This window comes from Pongo pygmaeus, chromosome 18 (genome assembly GCF_028885625.2).
Source record: "Pongo pygmaeus isolate AG05252 chromosome 18, NHGRI_mPonPyg2-v2.0_pri, whole genome shotgun sequence".
NCBI classification, from domain to species: Eukaryota; Metazoa; Chordata; class Mammalia; order Primates; family Hominidae; genus Pongo; species Pongo pygmaeus.
Window position 1 is genome coordinate 64585870 of NC_072391.2, and position 19160 is coordinate 64605029.

Here is a 19160-nt window from a genome sequence, read left to right on the forward strand (position 1 = left end):
TGGGATTTCCCTCCTGCTACAGATCTAGCCTGGTGGGGACCCTGAAAGAAGAGAAACCTGTTGGATTAGCTAAGAAAATTTTATTTTGCTCCGTGAGTTCAAGGAGCTCACACACATGCACATGCATATGCACGCACACACACATACACACTCACATGCACACACACACAGCTAATACTGCTCAAGGCATGGCTCCTGGGCACAGAGTTCTGGGGCCAGAATTCTGCTCTGGGCCCTCCTCACTCTGTCATCTCCTGCACTGCAGTCCAGGGTCCAGATAGATTTCCGGGATACAGCACCTTCACACCTCCAGGCCAGGACCCTTGCTCAGTCCCAGTGCCTGCACCAGGTCATCTCCGAGCCCACTCTTCAACGTCCTTCTCACTGCAGGGACAGAGCAGGGTTGGAGGGGGTTGATGGGGTTCAGGTGGGCAGTGGGATTGTGGGGCGTTACTTACAAGACTTGCGGTTGCCACGGGAACGCTTGCGTTCCCTAGTAGCTAAGGCACGAGGACTGCTCTTGGTCACTGACTGCACCAGAAGGTCCATGATCTCATCTGATGTATCACTGGGTAAACTGGAGCCTGGGGGTTCTTCTGGGGATGCAGTGGAGGGCCCCACTGTGGGCATGATTGGGGAGCTGCTCTGGACCATGCCTGAGGAAGGCCAGATAGGAAAGTTAGGCCAAGGTGGCCCTGGAGCCCATTCCCCACAGCAGCTATGGGCCTCACCTCTGCTGCGGCGATTGTGTGTGCTGTCCTCAGGCCTGCTGGTCAGCAGACTCTTCATACTAGCATGACTGTCAGCATCTCCCCGGCCTGGCCCGCTGCTCACTGCTACTGGGACAGAGGGGTTGCTGGGGGCTTCCCCAGCCACACCTGAGAACTTCTCTGTCTGGAGAAAGAAGAAGGGTGAGCTGGGAGGAGCAAAGGAAACCAAGGAGGTGGCAGTCAGGACTAAGACCTGGACGGGCACCCACCTCGGTGATCATGCGTCCCCGGGTCTTGTTGCGCTCACGGTATGTGGCCCGCTTCTGCTGCTGCTGTAGCACTCGTTCCCGGCAAGTCCGATACTCAAGCGCAAATTCCCGCAGCGTGTGGCAGAACTGCGTGATGCGCACTTCACGGGCCGCCTGCGGGGTGTAGCCCAGGTAGAGCAGGAAGGCATGGAACCTAGGCAGGTCAGAGTAGGGAGGGACAGTGAGTCCTGCTTATTGTCTGAGGGAGGGTGGTGGCTGCCCTGCCTCTCTTGGGTCCATGCCCCTACCTATTGCAGACACGGCGGTGCACTATCCTCAGCATGGCAACACGGCGGGCACACTGGGCCAGGAAGTGGGTGAGGCGGGCACGCAGGGCTGGGGCCAGCTCATGCTTGGCCAAGCTCCGCAGGCTCTCCTCGGCTACCCGGCTCCGGCGCTCCAGCTGCCCCAGGTTCTCAGTCAGTTGTTCAAAGTCTACCTGAGAAAGCAAGGGGGTGCACATACTGTCCCCCCACACCCTGCAGACAAGACACGACCCGAGGCTGCATCTGGGCCAGACTGGCCAGCTTGGGCCCTAAGGACACAGACATCCAAAAGCTCATAGACTAGTGCAAGGGACACAAGTCCATTTGATGTGAATGGGGAACAGAAGGTTTATTGGGGGCAGTGGCAGTTAAACAGACCCAAAGGCTGAGTAGTTGTGGCCAGGCCAATAGAGGAAAGAGCATTTCTGGCAGAGGGCGTAGCTCACACCCAGGTGGCTGGAGCAAGCCCTGGCACAGCAGCCCAAATGGGGAGAAGGGGGAGGAGCCAGGCCCAGGAAGCAGCACTCCTCATGCCTCGTCCAGCCTTGGTTGATTCTGGCAGGTGCTAACCTTGGCACAGCGGGTCAGGGCAGGGATTTCTGAATAGAGGTCGGAGGACTCAGGCCGGGTCTGGAGCACTAGGGAGCAGAGATGGTGTAGCAGTGACTGTCGACGCACTGTGTCCTTCACCTCTGACACCTTCTCCAGGTAGCTCAGCTCAAAGCCGCTGCTCTGAAAGGACCCTTTCTGAGCCTGGGCCTCGTTGGCTCCAGAACCCTGACTCCCCCTAGTCCCCATGTACTCTCACTCACCTGGGAGCTATTGAGGAAGTTGCCCACAGCTAGGAGGGTAGCCAGGATGCAGCGGAAGGTGGCATTCTGTACCAGCTGTTCCATACCCACTTTCAGGTCAAACAGTGGCTCAGCAATTTCCTGGTATGGGAGACCAGGGACTCTCAGACTACATGGTCATGATGCTTACCTGTCCCTACTGTCTGTCCCACTCCAAGACCCAGGTACCCGTTCCATGCTGTCATAGTCCAGCTTGAAGGCCCAGAGTTGTAGACGAGCAGCGAGGCCGCCAATGGAGGCAAGAATCATCAGGAAGTTCTCGGCTGGGCCCAAGGGTATGTCAGGGTTGGCCAGCTGGGCTTCCTCAATCTTCTGCTGCTCTTCCTCCGTGGGCATCATGGTCAGTAGCTTCTGAGGATGTAGCCAGAGCCTGACATGGCCCCCTCAATGCAGGCCTGAGGCCTGAGGCATTGGTCTTGACCCCTCCCTCAGTCATCTAGGGGAGGCCCCAGAGTCTGGGGACTGCCCTGCAGAAATGCCAAGCCCATGCCCACCACTGGAGGGACAGGAAATGCCCACCTACCAAAGGAGAAGGCCAGACCTCCCCCCAATACCCATAGCTGGGTGACCCCACCTCAATGCCATCCTTGCTGACAGCAAACTCATCAAAGTTGAGCAGGGCAGCCTTAATGACATGCACAGGTGGCAGTGTGGTTAGGCCGATGTTGATGGCGTTGCTGCGCTTGGGGTCCAGCACTGTGGTCATTGTCCGGCGGCCCTCTCCAGCTTTCTGCATGGTTGGGGGAAGGGCAGTGTAAGACTGAGGAAGGGGGTCTGACGCGGTGGCTCATGCCTGTAATCCCAGCACTTTGGGAGGCCAAGGCGGGTGGATCATGAGGTCAGGAGATTGAGACTATCCTGGCTAACATGGTGAAACCCCGTCTCTACTAAAAATACAAAAAAAATTAGCCGGGCGTGGTGGCGGGCACCTGTAGTCCCAGCTACTCGGGAGGCTGAGGCAGGAGAATGGTGTGAACCCGGGAGGCGGAGCTTGCAGTGAGCTGAGATCACGCCACTGCACTCCAGCCTGGGTGACTGAGCAAGACTCCGTCTCAAAAAAAAAAAAGACTGAGGAAGGGACTATCTGGGACAGCAACCTCAGAGGGCACTCCAAGGCCCTCCTCTAGATTGCCAAATGATCCCACAACTGACAAACTGGCAACCTGGGATGTGTAAGGCATGGGGATGAGCTTAGATTCTTTTGAGACAGGGCCTGGCTCTATCACCTAGGCTGGAGTGCAGTGGTGCCATCATCGCCCACTGCAGCTTATCTTCTGGGATTTTCTTGCCTCAGCCTCCCAAGTAGCTGGGATTACAGGCGTGTACCACCATACCCAACTATTTTTTTTAACATTTTTTTTCCGCCTCCCAGGTTCAAGCAATTCTCTTGCCTCAGCCTCCCAAGTAGCTGGGATTGCAGGCATGAGCCACCACGCCCAGCTAATTTTCATATTTTTAGTAGAGACGGGGTTTCACTGTGTTAGCCAGGCTGGTCTCAAACTCCTGGCCTCAAGTGATCTGCCTGCCTTGGCCTCCAAAAGTGCTGGGATTACAGAGGTGAGCCACCATGCCCGGCCAATTTTTTTTTTTAACATTTATTTATTTTTGTTTTATTTATTTAGTTATTTTTGAGACGAAGTCTTGCTCTTGTCCCCCAGGCTGGAGTGCAATGGCGCGATCTCGACTCACTACAACCTCTACCTCCCGGGTTCAAGTGATTCTCCTGCCTCAGCCTCCCGAGTAGCTGGGATTACAGGTGCCCGCCACCACGCTTGGCTAATTTTGTGTTTTTAGTAGAGACGGGGTTTCGCTATAATTTGACCAGGCTGGTCTCGAACTTTTGACCTCAAATGATCCACCTGCCTCAGCCTCCCAAAGTCCTGGGATTACAGGCATGAGCCACTGCACCCGGACCAACTTTTGGTAGAGATAAGGTCTCACTATGTTGCACAGGCTGGTCTCAAACTCTTGGATTACAGGCGTGAGCCATCATGCCCGGCCACATTTAGATTCTAGTTGGGGCACTGCTGATCCCTTGTTAGGAGACCTTGAACAATTTCCTACTCCTTTCTTCGCCTTGGTTTCCCCATGTGGGAAGTGAGTGACTAGCTCCAACAGGTCAGATCCTTAAGCTGATTCCCTCCCGCCTCCCTTGGGGCTACCTTGCAGATGAGTGGATTTACCTTGGAGGGCAGCACCTCTTTGGCACGAGACTCAAAGAGGTGTTCCAGCCGGGCCGTGTCCACTGAGACAGGCTCCAGTGAAGCCCAGAGGGTGGCGCAGGGCCCAAAGCGGCTTGCAGAGACTCCATGGCCCCCAGCCAGCTTTAGCTCACGCCAGAAAAGTTTTACCGTCTTCCTCTTGGTGGGGAGGGCTAAGCTGTCAGGCACTGAATGGGGAAGAGGGGCAGCCAGAGGTAGAGGTGGAGGTGGTGGGAAGGGGCCTTTGATGGGTGGGGGAGGTGGAAGTGGGGGAGGTGGGGGGACTCCCGAGAGCAGGGGCAGTGGGGGTGAGGGAGCTGGGACCTCTTTCCCAGCCTCCACAGACTCTACATTCAGCATGTCCTGGTCTTCATCCTCCCCTAGATCTGAAAAGTCCAGGTCCCCAATAGAGAGCTTGGGTGCACGGGTAGGGAGCTCCCAGATGGGCTCAGCCTTGGGGCTTGCTGGTATCAGTGGCTCCTTGGGCTCTGGCTCAAGGCTTCGCTGGGCCCGGAGCAGGACACAGGGGGAAGGGCTCTGGGGTGTTCTGGGTGCAGGGGCTGTCTCTGGGGAGTCCCAGAGTTGCCGAGCATCTAAAGAAAGGGAAGGAACTGTCAGTGCCATGCCGCCTGTGGGGCAACAAAGCAACAGGCAGGCTCTGCCTGCTCACCCACCTACTCACCTGGGTGTCCAGCCGCCTCATTGGGCATGGCCCCGGCAAGTGTCTCTGCCCGGCCCTGGGCCAGCGCAACCTGCTTCTCTGTTTCTGCTGCCGCCACATTCTCCAGGAACCGGGCTCTGAGGGAAGGTGCTTGTCACTGACAGCGTCTGACACACCCCAACCCAGGTGCACATGCCTTGCTGAGCCCCTGGACACCACCCCCAATTGCAGGCACACACAGACACACAGGGAACAGTCCATGCACTGAGCAGACCAGAACCACACCCCCCAAGGCCAGCCCCTCTTCAGTCCTCCACATCTGGGGAGGATTACTACCAACCCAGCATTCCCAGGTGAAAATACAGGGAGAAGATCTACTTAACATCTAACTTGCAACCTCGTTCATGTTCACTGTCCTGGTTTTTTTTGGTTGGTTGTTTTTTAGAGACAGGGTCTCACTCTGTCAGTCACCCAGGCTGGAGTACAGTGGTGTGATCATAGCTCACTGCAGCCTCACTCTCCTGGGCCTGACCCTCAGCCTCCCAAGTGGCTGGGACTACAGACATGTGCCACCACGCCCAGCTGATTTTTTAATTTTTTTGAGGAGACAGGGTCTCACTATGTTGTTCAGGCTGGCCTTGAATTCCTGGCCTCAAGCAATCCTCCCACCTCAGCCTCCTGAAGTGCTGGGATTACAGGTGTGAATGATGCACCCAGCCAAATTTTAAAAAATTTCTTTGTAGAGATGAGGTCTTGCTATGTTGCCCAGGCTGGTGTCCTGAGTCTAGACAAGGACTCTTAGAGCAGGGGAAGGGGATAGCTGTCCCAATGGGCATATCAGGCTGTCCCTCTCTTGGCATGTCTGGTAGCTTCTGGGAGCCTATGCCCAGGAAAGGGCCTGGTAAACAGGCCAGGTGCGGTGGCTCACGCTTGTAATCCCAGCACTTTGGGAGGCAGAGGTGGGTGGATTACTTGAAGTCAGGAGTTCGAGACCAGCCTAGCCAACATGGTGAAACCCTGTGTCTACTAAAAATAGAAAAATTACCCAGGTATCGTGGTGCAGGCCTATAATCCCAGCTACTTGGGAGGTTGAGGCAGGAGAATTGCTTGAACCTGGGAGGCAGAGGTTGCAGTGCAGTGGGCTGAGATCGCACCACTGCACTCCAGCCTTGGAGACAGAGCAAGACTCTGTCTCAAAAAAAAAAAAAAAAAAAAAAAAAGGATGTGGTAAACAGTGGACCCTCAGTTTATGCTGAAATAATGGGTGCAATCCAGTGTTTCTTTTCTGGCCCCTCCAGCCTCTGTCAGCTCTCAGTCCTTGCCTTTCCCTCAGCCTTAGGTTACCCCTCCACCCCCACACCACACACCACACAGCACCCTAGGTCCCCTCCCTGCTCACTTCTGAGCTGAAGACTTGGCAGAATGAGCCCCAGGTTGGGTGTCCACATCCCCATCTCTGGCTGCTAAGGTGTTGCTATTGAAGCACAGGGACCACTGTGACCCCAGTGAATTGGTTCCCAGTGCTTAGCCTTTGGGTTACCGAGGAGGCATGTCTGGGAGAGGATAGGCCTGAGTCCCCCAGCTTTGGTTGCATCAGGCACGTGGAACCCCTGCTGGGGGAAGCAATGCTGAAGCCCTGAGCACATGGCAGGCCTGGCAGGCCGGCCTCTGTACTTACTCCAGCCTGGCCTGCCCAGGAGGGGACTGGGGGACGGGTGGGCTCTCAGGGGCCCTGAGTAGGGGAGATGAGAGGAAGAGATGGTAACTGTGGTGTCAGCTCCATGGTTGCTCATACCAACACAGAGCTAGGCAGTGATATTGGGGTTCCTTCCCAGCCGCAGTGGGAAGGGGGAGAAGGTATGACACGAGGAAACTGGAAGTGGAGGGGAGAGACTGATGTGGAGCAGGACAGGGTGCAGGAAGAGACAGAGGCAGCAGAACAAGGGAGTGACAGATAGTGGGCGGGAGACATGACAAGAGGCAAAGACAGGCAGAACGTCGGAGGAGACAAAGGAAACCACAGGAGGAGGAGATCCAGTCAGAGCCGAACCCCACCCGCTGGCAGTCACTTACCAAACGGGAGCAGTTTGGTGAAGTCTGGAAAGAGAGAGAGAGAAGAAAGCACGCGTTTGGGCAGAGGAGGCTGAGTGCCCATGGAGGGGCGCAAAGCGGAGGGACAGTGGGAGAGAGGACTCCAGGGTGGCCTCTGTCTCCCTACTTACTTGTAGATGCTCCTCTCGCTGGAGGTGTCAGCTGAGGGTGCCACAGAGATGGTAGGAAAAAGGTTCACTGAAGCTTGGAGACCGAAGGAAGGACCCACAGGGCTGGAGGCGGGGCCTGTCAACAGGGCGGGGCCGGTGGAAGAGGTGGGGCCTACCGGTGAGGCGGGGCCTGTGGGGCTGAAAGCAGGCGCTGTCAGTGGGGCGGGGCCTGAGGAGCTGGAGGCGGGGCCTGTCAGCGGGGTGGGGCCTGTCGGTAGGGCAGGCCCAGTGGAGGTGGGGGCTGTCTGTGGGGCGGGGCCTGAGGAGCTGGAGGCGGGGCCTGTTAGTGGGGTGGGGCCTGCAGGGCTGGAGGTGGGGCCTGTCGGTAGGGCAGGCCCAGTGGAGGAGGTGGGGGCTGTCTGTGGGGCGGGGCCTGAGGGGGTTGGGGTCAGGGCCTGTCAGCTCACTGGGCCATGCCTAGTAGATCCACCCTTCCCCATCTACGGAGGCTCGTACTTACCCAGGTTCCGGGGCACGCGCGGGGCAGCCCCCGCCTTCCAGAGAACGGCGGCTCCTCTTGCCCTCCTCGGAAGGCTTTCGTCGTTCCCGCCGCCCACCAGCTCCTGGGGCTTCTTCGATGTCTCCATCCTCCAATTTCAGGGCATTCTAGCAGAGGCGGACCAGGATGTAAGAAAGTGGTTAACGTGCATGCAGGTGGGGTGGGGCGCTGGGAACTGCGCTTCTCTCTTCCCTCCTTCCAATCCCCCTCAGAGCGTAGGGCCCGGCCCACCTCGTAGAGCACAAGCTGCGTGCGCAGGTCAACGTCAGTGCCCGCAGTGCCCAGGTGGCGCTGGACCAGCGCTTCCATGCCCTGCTGCTCCAGTGCATCCGTCACATCGTAGAAGGAGTCCTGGTCCGGGAGCGCCGCCAGCGTCTAGAGGGCGGGGATAAGAAGGCAAGGCTGAGGTTGGTGGGGAAGTCAGGAGCTTGAGCATCCCAGAGCTGGCACCCAGTCCTTGGCCACACCTTGTTGATGAGGGTGACCGTGTACACCAACAACTCAGGGTCAGCGCCATTCTTCTCCTCCAGGATGGACACCAGATTGGCCCAGGGAAGAGCACCTGCCACAAAGAAAGTGGAGCAGTCATGGGGGAATAGGTAGGAGAGAAGGCTCTGAGCGGTGGGGGAGAAAGGGACAGTCTCTGACCGGTGGTGCTGGCCACAGAGTTCACTGCACGGATGAACAGCGGTGCGTTGTTTTCAGAGTATTCTACAAACACCAACAGCAGCTTCAGGGCTGTCTTCACCACCAAGCGGGACTGAGGAAAGAGGTCAGCACATATGAGTGGGGCTTAGGCCAGACCTGTGCCAGCTGTTGCTGGGGAAGGGGAAGGGCTGCTTGGGCTGGACCCAGAGAGAATCTAGGCAGAATGACCCTGGCCCCAGGCCGAGGCACTGAAGTGCCTTATAGGCTTAGAGAGGCCTCAGACTCACTCCCTTCCAGCCCACTTTGCAGAACAGGAAACTGAGGCCCAGAGAGAAGCAACAGGCAAAGGGTATAAGAGCCACTTACCAGGCTGGCACACAATGTGTACAGCCACTGAATAGTCTCACTGTGGGCCACCACCCCCAGCATTCCATCCACAAAGAGCATCAGCTGGCCAAGCGCTGGGGAAACAGGGACGGGCAGAGTCAGCAAGGGTCGCTGGAGCAGAGGTCATGGGAGAGGGGCGGGGCTGACCTCTAAGGATGTAACTCTGGTAGTTGTGGTCGGCAGCAGCACCCACACGGATCAGGCAGCTCAGCCCCTCTGAATGCACGAATTCAGGCACCAGGTCTTTGTCCTCCTGGAGGCACCATGGGGGAGTTTAGGGAAGCTTGGGCTACACACTTACCCCCAGCCCACTGCGGGGCCTCACCTGGAAGATCTGCTTCAGTGAGAAGAGGGAGCGGCGGAGCTCAGGACCACTGGAGCTATACAGCTTTTCTGCAAAAGGTAGGGTATAAAACCCTCAATGGGACACAGACTCACTGTCTTTCTCTGCTTGGATACAACCACAACTCTCCACCAAAGAACAGTCTAAGAGACAGGGTCTCACTCTGTCACTCAGGCTGGAGTGTGGAGTGCAGTGGCACAGTCATAGCTCACTGCAGCCTCAAACTCCTAGCCTCAAGCAAGTCTCCCACCTTGGCCTCTCAAAGCACTGGCATTGCAGGCATGAGCTACCACGCCTGGTCTGTTCTAACATTCTTGACTCCCCCTCCACTCCCATCGTGGCCCTGGAAGAAGAGGTCAGGATAGGGAGAGGAAGGAGCACATCCAGCTAAACCTACTTTGCTCACTGTTCAGCACAGGCCTGAAGGTGAGCCAACTGGGCTATAGGGAGGAGGTGCTGCTGGACATGGATGCTCTCACACACTCACCCAAGATAGCGTTGACCCTCACAGAGAGCTGGGTCCGAAGGATCAGCGTGGGCTTCCGCCCTTTGCTGGAATCAAGGATTTCTGTCAGCAGCTCCCAGCCCATCCCTCAGCATTCCTCCCCACAAGCCAAGGGAGCCAAAGACCTCCCCATGCCAGCCCCAGCCCAGCTTGTTCCTCCCAGCTGCTCCTCCAAGGACCCAAGGGTTGGTTGGACAAGAGGGTTGGTGCAAACACATGTATCTCACGTATGTGGGAGAGCCCCTGACTCCCCACCTTGGGCAGCAGGTAACACTGGCCAGGTTTTAGAATTCCCCTGGCACACTTCCCTGGGGCAGGAGGTGACCCATGGCCCAGACTAGTGATCGAGTGTCTCAGCTGCTGACATTTGAGCCAGCCCCTGGCAAGGGTGGGGGTAACCTTGCCTCCCTGGCCCCATCAGTTCTGACCTGATCTCTTCATAGAAGCCCTCCAGCATCTCCCGCTGCTCTTCCAGGGACAGTTCGGGGTCCAGGTAGTATCCAGAGGGAGATACTTGCAGAGCACAATCCTCCAACTGGGGGCAAAGGGAACAGCTGTGAGACTGAGGAAGAGGTGGCAGGGGAATGTGTGAAGACCCCTGACCTCTTACCTACCACTTGAGGGGTGGCAGAGAGAGACAGGGTCTGCACTACAGCTGTGCATTCCTTCAGCAGTTGCTTCTCAAGCGCCTACTATGTGCAAAGCCCATCTGTGTCAGGCACCAGGCTTTCTTGGCCTTTGTTTGTACCATGTCCTTTCCTGGCTGATACCTACCTATTCTTTAGGTTGCTATGCAACCCACTCCACCCTGTGTGTATGCTCCCCTCTGAGACCTTCCACACAGCATTCTAATATCCAAGCCACTGGTCTCCTCCTCTAGCTGCGTTCTCTGCGTTCAGGCACTCCATCTGTCTTGCTCCCTGCTGTATCTATAGAGCCTGGCATAGCACCCGACACACAGTAAGCACTCACTAGGACTTGCTGAGCTAATAAACACAGATGAGGAAGGGGAATGGAGAGAAGATGGGAGGAAGTTCCTGCCTTCGAGGAAGCCCAGCCCTGTGGGGTGATAAGCTGTAGTCACAAAGCATTAAGCCCCAGAGAGAAAGTGTTAAGATGGCTGGGAGGTGCAAACCCACCTGGGAGAGTGTGTCTGTGTGTGTGTGTGTCTCAGTGAGTAAGAGGGTGAAGACAGGGTCTGATCCATAGACTTCCCAGTCCCACCAGATTTCAGGGTCTTTGCCCTCCCCTAAAGTGGGCTACAGTTACAATGGTCCTAGCTGGACCTCAGAGACACCCAAGGGGCCTATTAAAAAACAAACTTTAGGCCAGGCGTGGTGGCTCATGCCTGTAATCTCAGCACTTTGGGAGGCTGAGGAGGGTGGATCACCTAAGGTCAGGAGTTCTAGACCAGCCTGGCCAACATGGTGAAACCCTGTCTCTACAAAAATGCAAAAATTAGCCAGGCATGATGGCGGGTGCCTGTAATTCCAGCTACTGCTGGGGAGGCTGAGGCAGGAGAATTGCTTGAATCCAGGAGGCAGACGTTGCAGTGAGCCGAGATCATGTCATTGCACTCTAGCCTGGGAGACAGAGTGAGACTCCGTCTCAAAAAACAAAACAAAACAAAACACTTTAGAGTCTGACTCAGTCTACAGTAAGACCCCAAAGCCTGCCTTTGTAACAAGCAGGCACATGCTCCATCCACGTGTCCATGTTTCCCTCCCCAGGCTCTCCTACCCCGCCACAGGGCATGGCACTTAGCCCCTTGAGAAGTGCCTGTAGAGAAGCCTGAGGGAGGTGACTCCTGTGAGTCGGAGGGTGGCACTCTACCTCTCCCAGACACCTCCCCCCATTGCACAGTGCAGGTATGCAGGTTCAGCAAAGCCTCCTTGACTTAAGTGGCTCTGGCCCTTGAGATGCCTTAGCCCAGGGAGAGCCCACCTCTGGAGAGGCAGGAGGTCTTCTGGTCTCCATCTTACTGGGCATGTCAGTTCCAACATTTGTCCTGCTGTTTGGTCAGCCCTGCCCTCTTCTGGACCCCGCCCAAGGGCTTCCAACTGGCCTTGGTCCCCTGGAGAAAAAGGGAGTCCAGCTCCTGCCCCAACCCCCACCTCTGTTTAGCACCCCTTGCTCCTGCCTCATAGCCTGACCTGGCTCCTTCCCCACAGTTTAGCCTGTGGGGCCCTTGGATGACCCCCCCACCCCCCCGCCAGCCTGGGACTTGGGACATAGGACAAACACTCCAGCCTGTTCTCTGTCCCACTTCCTGCCTGGCTGTCTGCCCTCCCCAGGGTGCCTTGGGCGGGCCTGGCCACTTTCCCCTCCCTGGGAGCAGAGTCATCTTCTCCAGGGCCTACTGGGAACAGGCCTGAGAAGGGGCAGCAAGGCCTGAGGGCTGGGGTATCTTGTCCAGGGCCAGCTCAGCTGAGAGCAACCCACATTCCTCCTGATCTCTTCCCACACGGTGACTCAGCAGCCTATCACCCCACCCCCATTCAGGCACAGCCACATCTCCCTCCCTTGGCCTGGAAGATTCTGGGACCCTAGAAGAACACACCCACCCCAGAGCCACCCCCGTCAAGGATCCCCTTGAATCACACACATATAGAACAGCTCATTCTTTGAACATTCATGACCAGGCTGGTTTCAGATGCAGAGGACCTAGGAGGAATCAGACATTGCCTCTGCCTTCCCTTCCTTCCAGCCCAGTGGGGCAGACGGGAAGACAGACAGACAAGTCAGAAAAAGCTCACAAATGAATGTGGAATCACAACTTTCACGGTGCTAAGAAAGGGGAGGGGCAGAGTGCTATAAAGATAAACTGGAAGGGAAAACATGTTACACCTGGTAACTGCTTACACACCCAGGTATAAGGTCAGGTATGCACTGGCCAACACAGGCCGAAGCAGCACAGACCCAGAAAGGTCAGGCCCACCACGCTGTCCTGCCTCCTTGCATGCCGTAATCCCAAGAGAGCAGAGAATGTCCTTCTCCTTCCAGGACACCTGCATCCATTTGGGGAAGGGTCCTGAAGGTTAAATGGTCCACCTTCTTTTTTTTTTTTTTTTTTGATATGGAGTCTTGCTCTGTCTCCCAAGTTGGAGTGTAGTGGCGCGGTCTCGGCTCACTGCAACCTCCGCCTCCTGGGTTCAAGCGATTCTCCTACCTCAGCCTCCCGAGTAGCTAGGGTTACAGGCGTGCATCACCATGCATGGCTAATTTTTGTATTTTTAGTAGAGATGGAGTTTCAGCATGTCATCCAGGCTGGTCTTGAACTCCTGACCTCAAGTGATCCGCTTGCCTCTGCCTCTCAAAGTGCTGGGATTATAGGTGTGAGCCACTGTGCCCGGCCAATGGTCCACATTCTCTAGCCTCCTCAGCCACTTCACCTGTCCAGTCCTGCCAGGGCCCCATTTCTGGGGAGGAGGTCCAGGGAAACAGGCAGTCCAGTGCCTTCCAGGACAGTGTCTCCCCATCCCCAGCTGTCTGTCCTGGGTGGAAGTGTGGGGTGGTAGGCTAGAGTCAGGCAAGCAGCAAAGAGCAGGAGACTTCCTGCCAGCAGGATGGCACTTGTCCCTCACACCCCGGCCTCTTCCTGGGGTCACCCTTCTGAGAGAGCCAAACCTCTGGGCCTTGTTTCTCACACCCTGGGGCTCGGCCAGGCCTGAATAAGCCCAAACCCTGGTCCTTGCTGACGGGGCTTAAGGTCAGCACGTAGTATGGGCCCACATCCCTGACACCTTCCTGCCTCTTGTCTTCCTTGCTTCTCTAGTCTCTGTCTTGGGGTGGAGTCTTTCCCCCATTCTTCCCAGGCTCAGCTTCTCACATTGGCCTCCAGCCCACTATTCTCTTGACTCTCCAGGCTCAGGCTTTTCTGGCAGCCCAAAACCAACTGGTTATGTATGGTTTTATATGCAGGGTCAAGCCCAGGGGACCATGGCGTCTACTTCTCTCTCTCTTTCTAGACATCTATCTACCTATGTATAATATATAGATATAGATCTATAATATATAGATGTCTATAGATATTGATAATTTATATATATAGCTATATATCTTTTATATATATCTAGACATCTATTACATATATCTATTATATATTTTATATATATACATTTGTCCCGCTTGTTTCTTTAGATTGTCTTACCCAATATTTTTAATAACAGTTACTGTAATCAGGTAAGACTGAACATACCAGAGCAGGGTACAGGGAAGATGGAAAAAAGAGGCAGGATTATAGGCTGAAGGGCTTTCATTTTAGAAAATAATTGGTTAACTGCCTCTTTTGTCTCCTTTCCTATAAACACAGGACCCTGTGTTCTGAAGACCCTCCTTTCCTGTTATCGCAGGTCTCCAACTAGAGTGTGACTTCCTGAATGAGATGACAAGGATGGGCCGTGGGGAGGGAAATCCACTTTTGTTATCTTTTCTTATGCTTCCTGTGTGCCAGGCGCTGGACTGCCTCTTTCTTTTCTTTTCTTTTTTTTAATAGAAATAGGGTCTCGCTATATCACCCACACTGTTCTTGAACTCCTGGCCTCAAGCAATCCTCTGGCCTTGGCTTCCCAAAGTGCTGAGATTACAGGCATGAGCCACCATGCCCAGCCTGAGCCGCCTATTTAATTTGATTCTACCAATAATCCTTTTACAGATAGGGAAACCAAGAATCAGAAAATCAGCACATTGCCCCAGGGTGCACAGCCAGGAGCCAGGGCTAACTGACCAAATCTTGGGCGGATGGGCCCTGGAAATGCTCCAAGGAACCCTAGAGGGGAGGTGGAGTGAGGGCTGGGGCCAGGAGGATTGCCAAGAGCTGAAGACATCCTCTTAGTTTTCTGGACTCTGCAAATACCCCAAACTGGTCCTCCCAGTTCCAGTAAGGGAACACCAATAGACACATGCACCCCATGCAAGTTAGGATAATAGTATCTACCTCTGCCAGGACCTAGGTGTGAGGGTCCCTCACCAGTCTGCAGCCCAGCCACTCTGTTCCAGAATGACCAGCAGATTGGATAGACCAGCCCCAGGGGAGGCTAGGAGGAGACCAGGACTCATGCCCACACCTCAATTTTCTACAGTCTCCAAAAGGCTCCTGAGATGTAAAAAGGCTAGAGTGGGTTGGGGTAGGGTCAGGAAACATTCCAGGACAGTGCCACCCCTGTCCTACTCTGATTTTTAGCCACAGCTAGGGAAACAAAGTTGCTAGTAATGACCAGATTTCTAGGGCCATCCCCACTGTCAGGAGGAGAGGGCTTTCCTGGCCTTTGCAGCAGGGTCAGAGAAGAACCCCAGGTCCCCCTACCCGGAGCTCAGGGAGAAGTCAGTGCTATACCAGGTGTGGTAGGGCCTTGGGTTATCGGAGAGGCTCCTGAGACACTTCCCAGAAGGGAGGATAGAACTGGGAGGCTCTAGATTAGGAGATGAGATGCAAGGCCAGAGGGACACATTCTCCCCTGGGGCAAAGGCAGGTCCCTGGGTTGGGGAAATATTTTGGAGGGGAGGAAGGCACTCCTGAGTTCCCCCGGGGACACAAGGCCCGGCCCAAGGCACTGTCAAGCTCCCTTCCACCAACCAGGGCCAGGAGATGAGTCAGAGGCTGTGGCCAGGAGCTTCCTCCTAGTCTAGGAGGAAATGAGCAAGGCTTTCTGAGATCTGAAAGCTCTTTAAAAAGGAAGCCCCCAGGGGAACTCTAGGGGCTAGGCTCGGCCCAATGGGGTGTGTGGGTGGAGCCCCAGGGGAAAGCAGGTTGGCCTCTGTACATCCCCAGGGAGGGGGGTCATCTGCTAGGATGATCAGGGCCAGTGCCCGGGGCCAGTACCCAGAGGAGGACAGAGGCCACTTGGCTGTGTCCTGTCCTCTGCTGGACAACTGTAGGACAAAGCAATGAGTAGAGAACCCCTTCCTATTATTTCTGCCCTACAGCTTGGGACAGGGATGCCCCCGTTTCTTGGCCACCTCTTCCCTCTAGAGGGCCAGCAAGACAGGCCTGAGTCGTGTCTGTGACTCTGGGGCACTCACTTATAGGACTACGGGAGGAACCAGCTGTTGACATTTCCTGCAAGGAGGGGCCCTGCTCGCCCTCGCTCAGCTCTCTGATGTCCCTGTCCCTGCCCTATTCTCAGCCCCTCTTCCTCCAGCCTTCTATTCTGGGGCTGTGGTCATAGTTTATATTTGGGTTGAGCACATCACAGTGCATCTGACCATTCCTGGCAGAGTTGCTAGCCCCAGGGAGTCCTGGCTTCTGGCATTGTGGTAACCTAGTGTGCCACCTCCATATCCCTGTGGGGGAGGGGAGGCAGTCTTCAGGTACTCCAGGTGGGAGAACATGAAATCGGGGAGACCAGGAAGGACTGCATTGGGGATGAGGAACTTATATTCTCCACCAGAGCTCAGTAGTGTCCTCAGCTAAGGAGCAGGGAACACAGGGCAGAGCACCTGGTGGGGTTGGGTGGGGTTGGGTGGGGACACGGGTCCTGTGAGAGGGAGATAGAAGGAGTGGTTCTGAGCCTCTTTCTTGCAGCTGACTTCCCAGGCTTGTCCCCAGTTGGGAAGAGGTGTGTCAAGGGGCTGGGCACGGTGGCTCAAGCCTGTAATCCCAGCACTTTGGGAGGCTTAGGCAGGCAGATCACCTGAGGTCAGGAGTTTGAGACCAGGCTGGCCAACACGGAGAAACCCTGTCTCTACTAAAAATACAAAAATTAGCTGGGTGTGGTGGCGCACACCTGTAATCCCAGCTATTTGGAAGGCTGAGGCACGAGAATTGCTAGAACCTGGGAGATGGAGGTTACAGTGAGCCAAGATAGCCCCACTGTACTCCAGCCTGGGAGACAGAGCCAGAATCCGTCTTAAAAAAAAAAAAAAGTCGAGGGGGTGCTGTCAGGGGTAGGTCCAATCCTTGAGTTGCAGGATGAGAGGAATACAATATTTTCTCTAGTGCCCCACCCTTATTTCAGGACCCGGACTTTAGGAGCCTGGAAGCGGGAACCAGTGTTAGTTCAGCACTCCTGTTTTCCCAGCCCCCATCCTGAATGGGAGGTGGCCTCCAGCTGCACACGCTTCTTCCAGGCACACCTCAATTTGCCCCTCTGAATAGGGCAAGACAAGCGGGGGCTGCGTCAAAACTCTGGCGGTGAGCAGTGTGCTGCATCCTTCCAGCCATGGCCTTGAAGCCGGGGTTCTGGCCTGGACACGTGCCACTCCCCAGGCCAATAGTCTCACCACCCCTCCCGCCAGCGCTGAGGCGGGGCTGGCCGCAGCGCGAGGAATGCGGGCTGGGGGCCCGGGGCACATTCCAGGGGAGACCCCAGGCCCAAGGGGCAAGTTTACGCAACTCGGCGCCCAGCTGAGGCTGGGAGCAGGGGAGTGCACCCACCCCGACTCTCTCCTCTTCCCCAACACTGGAGGCGGCCGGGCTGGTGGGGAGCCTGTGGGGGTGGTAGTGCGCCTCCCAGAGTCCTGGCCCGGAAACAGCGCGCCGGAAAGGGCTGCTTGCGGGGGGCTGACGGCGGCGAGAGGGAGGGGAGAGGAGGTAGGCTGGCCATCTGGAAAAGGGCCTCTTTCCGCACTGTGCGCAAGTCGGCTTCGGGGCGGCAGCAAAGTAGGGCAGGCCGGCGGTTTAAAATTAGCCCGGCCCTCCCTCTCACTTCCAGGCGCGGGCCGATGGACGGCGAGTGTCCGGGGGTGGGGGCGGGAGCGGTGACTCAAAGGGCTTTTCCACCCGTGCAGCCTCCTGCGCTCTGCGGATCCCGGGCCAGACCGCTTCGCGGGGACTCCCCTCACCCCGTGAAGTCTCTCCTCGGCCGGCACTCCCATGCTCCCATTGACCTACAGGGTCAAGCCCCAATCAAGCTTCCTGACACCGCAGGAAACCTCTGCCACCTCTAGTAGCCCGCCTCGGGCCCGCCCCTCCTCGTGGTCCCGCCCCCACCTCACCTGAAGCAGGTGGAAGCTGGTCCCTCCCCAGCTCCGCCTCCAGGGTCCGCTACAGCCCAAGCAGCTACCGTCACCCTGACCAGGGAAGCCACCCTGGCAGACGGACGGCGAGTGGAACTCGAGCACCTCCCCAGGTGCGCCTAATTCGAAGGGCAGTCCGAATGGCGGAGCCAAGTTCCTGGCACCCCTCTTCAGTTTCCCCTCAACTTGAGAGGGGACTCCCCCGCAGGCGGGGCAGAGTGGACCCCGGGACCCCAGCCCAAGACTTTTCCGGAGGAGAACACTCGCTCCAGCCTCTTCCCGCGGGGCACCTCCCACCAGCTTTCATGGCGCCCATCCTGAACCCCCGATCGCCCCAACCTTTCTCCGGCCCCCTTCACCTTGAGCGGCGCTCCCAGCAGGCGGTGCACCGCGGGTATCTGCGCGCCCAAGGGCAGCGCCCCGTCCAGGCTGCAGGTGGGGGCCCGGCGCGGCTCCGGGAAGTTGGCACATGCGAAGGGGTCGGTGTCTTCCAGGTACTGCACCCTCACGGTCACCACTGATACCGGCTCTCCGTCCCCGCGGTCTTCCCCGCCCGCCATGGTTTTGCGGCCGGCTCGCGCAGCGCGCCTCCGAGTCCCGGGCCACAGTGCAGCTTCTACTCAAAGCACACTGTAGCTCTGCTGTTCGGGCCGGGCCGGACCGGACGCGGCTGGAGGGGCGGGGCCAGGCGGAGGCGGGGCCGAGGAAGGGGGTGGAGCCAAGATTAGTCCCCGAGTGCGCGCGAGGAGGTAACTACTGCCGGAGGCGGGGCCGGCGCTGGCCACTCACAGGGCCCAATGGGAATCCCGTTAGTTCACTGGTTAGGAAGGCGGGAAAAGCCGAGCTCGCGCCCCACCTTCGAGAACGCGCAGAAGGCGGGGAGGCTTTCTCTGGTCTGGGGGTAGTGAGGCTGCGTTCTCTTTGAGGGGTGTTAGGGCAGATGGGGCAGAAGTTTCTTTAGATAGTGGCCGGCCAGGTCTTTCTCAGTTGAGGGACAAGATAGCCCTCATTCCTTCCATTTGAGGGATGAGTGCTGGTGGTTTCCTCATTTAGGGAAAGCAGTGAGAGGGAGTCCCTTCAATTTGGAGCAAGAAGTGAGAATAGATTCCACCCAGTTTGAAGGAAGAGGTGGGACCAGTTCCCTTTAGTTGTGGGAGGAAGAGGGAAGGATGCCCTTCAGTTTTCTGGGAAAAGATTGGGGTGAGTCAGTTTGAGGGGGCAGATAGAACACGTTCCCGTCAGTTTTGGAGAAAAAGTGGGATGGGTGCCCCTCAGCCTGAATGAAAAGTGGAGACGGTCCTCCTCTGTTTGGGGCGCTATGAGCCGAATGCCCCTCAGATTTGGAAAAAGTTGGGTGCATCTCGCCTAGTTTGAAGGGAATCAGTAGGCTGGGTTTTCCATAGGTTCCTGTCAGCTTCATCAAAGAGATGAGACAGTTCTCTGTAGTGTGACTGAAAGGGAGGGCCAGGTGCCCCTTGGTTTGGGAGATGAAGAACAGCCTCCCTCTTCGCCTGGCATGAGCTAGGCCAGTCCGGGCCTTAGGGTTTCTGGGACGTTGGGGGCA

General features: G+C 56.7%; 1 protein-coding gene across 3 annotated transcripts; it reads right to left on the reverse strand.

The window, feature by feature from the left end:
* Nucleotides 1–60: 60 nt before the first annotated feature.
* Nucleotides 61–18296, reverse strand: FHOD1 (formin homology 2 domain containing 1). 3 transcript variants are annotated; one of them, XM_054453890.2, is made up of 22 exons: nucleotides 17956–18296; nucleotides 10069–10175; nucleotides 9623–9687; nucleotides 9118–9185; nucleotides 8940–9045; nucleotides 8772–8866; nucleotides 8406–8517; nucleotides 8225–8319; nucleotides 7989–8132; nucleotides 7719–7864; nucleotides 7220–7396; nucleotides 5019–5134; nucleotides 4319–4929; nucleotides 2710–2865; nucleotides 2304–2486; nucleotides 2097–2216; nucleotides 1855–2016; nucleotides 1267–1457; nucleotides 980–1172; nucleotides 732–894; nucleotides 459–656; nucleotides 61–384 (listed from the first exon to the last, which is right to left on the reverse strand). In XM_054453890.2, exons 1-22 carry the CDS (start codon nucleotides 18154–18156, stop codon nucleotides 302–304), a joined length of 3492 nt encoding a protein of 1163 aa, XP_054309865.2. In that variant the 5' UTR covers nucleotides 18157–18296; the 3' UTR covers nucleotides 61–301. The 3 variants fall into 3 exon arrangements, with proteins under 3 accessions (XP_054309865.2, XP_054309866.2, XP_063510458.1); XM_054453891.2 differs by lacking the exon at nucleotides 1855–2016 and having other exon boundaries at nucleotides 17956–18286; XM_063654388.1 differs by lacking the exons at nucleotides 9623–9687; nucleotides 17956–18296 and having other exon boundaries at nucleotides 10069–10168.
* Nucleotides 18297–19160: the final 864 nt, after the last annotated feature.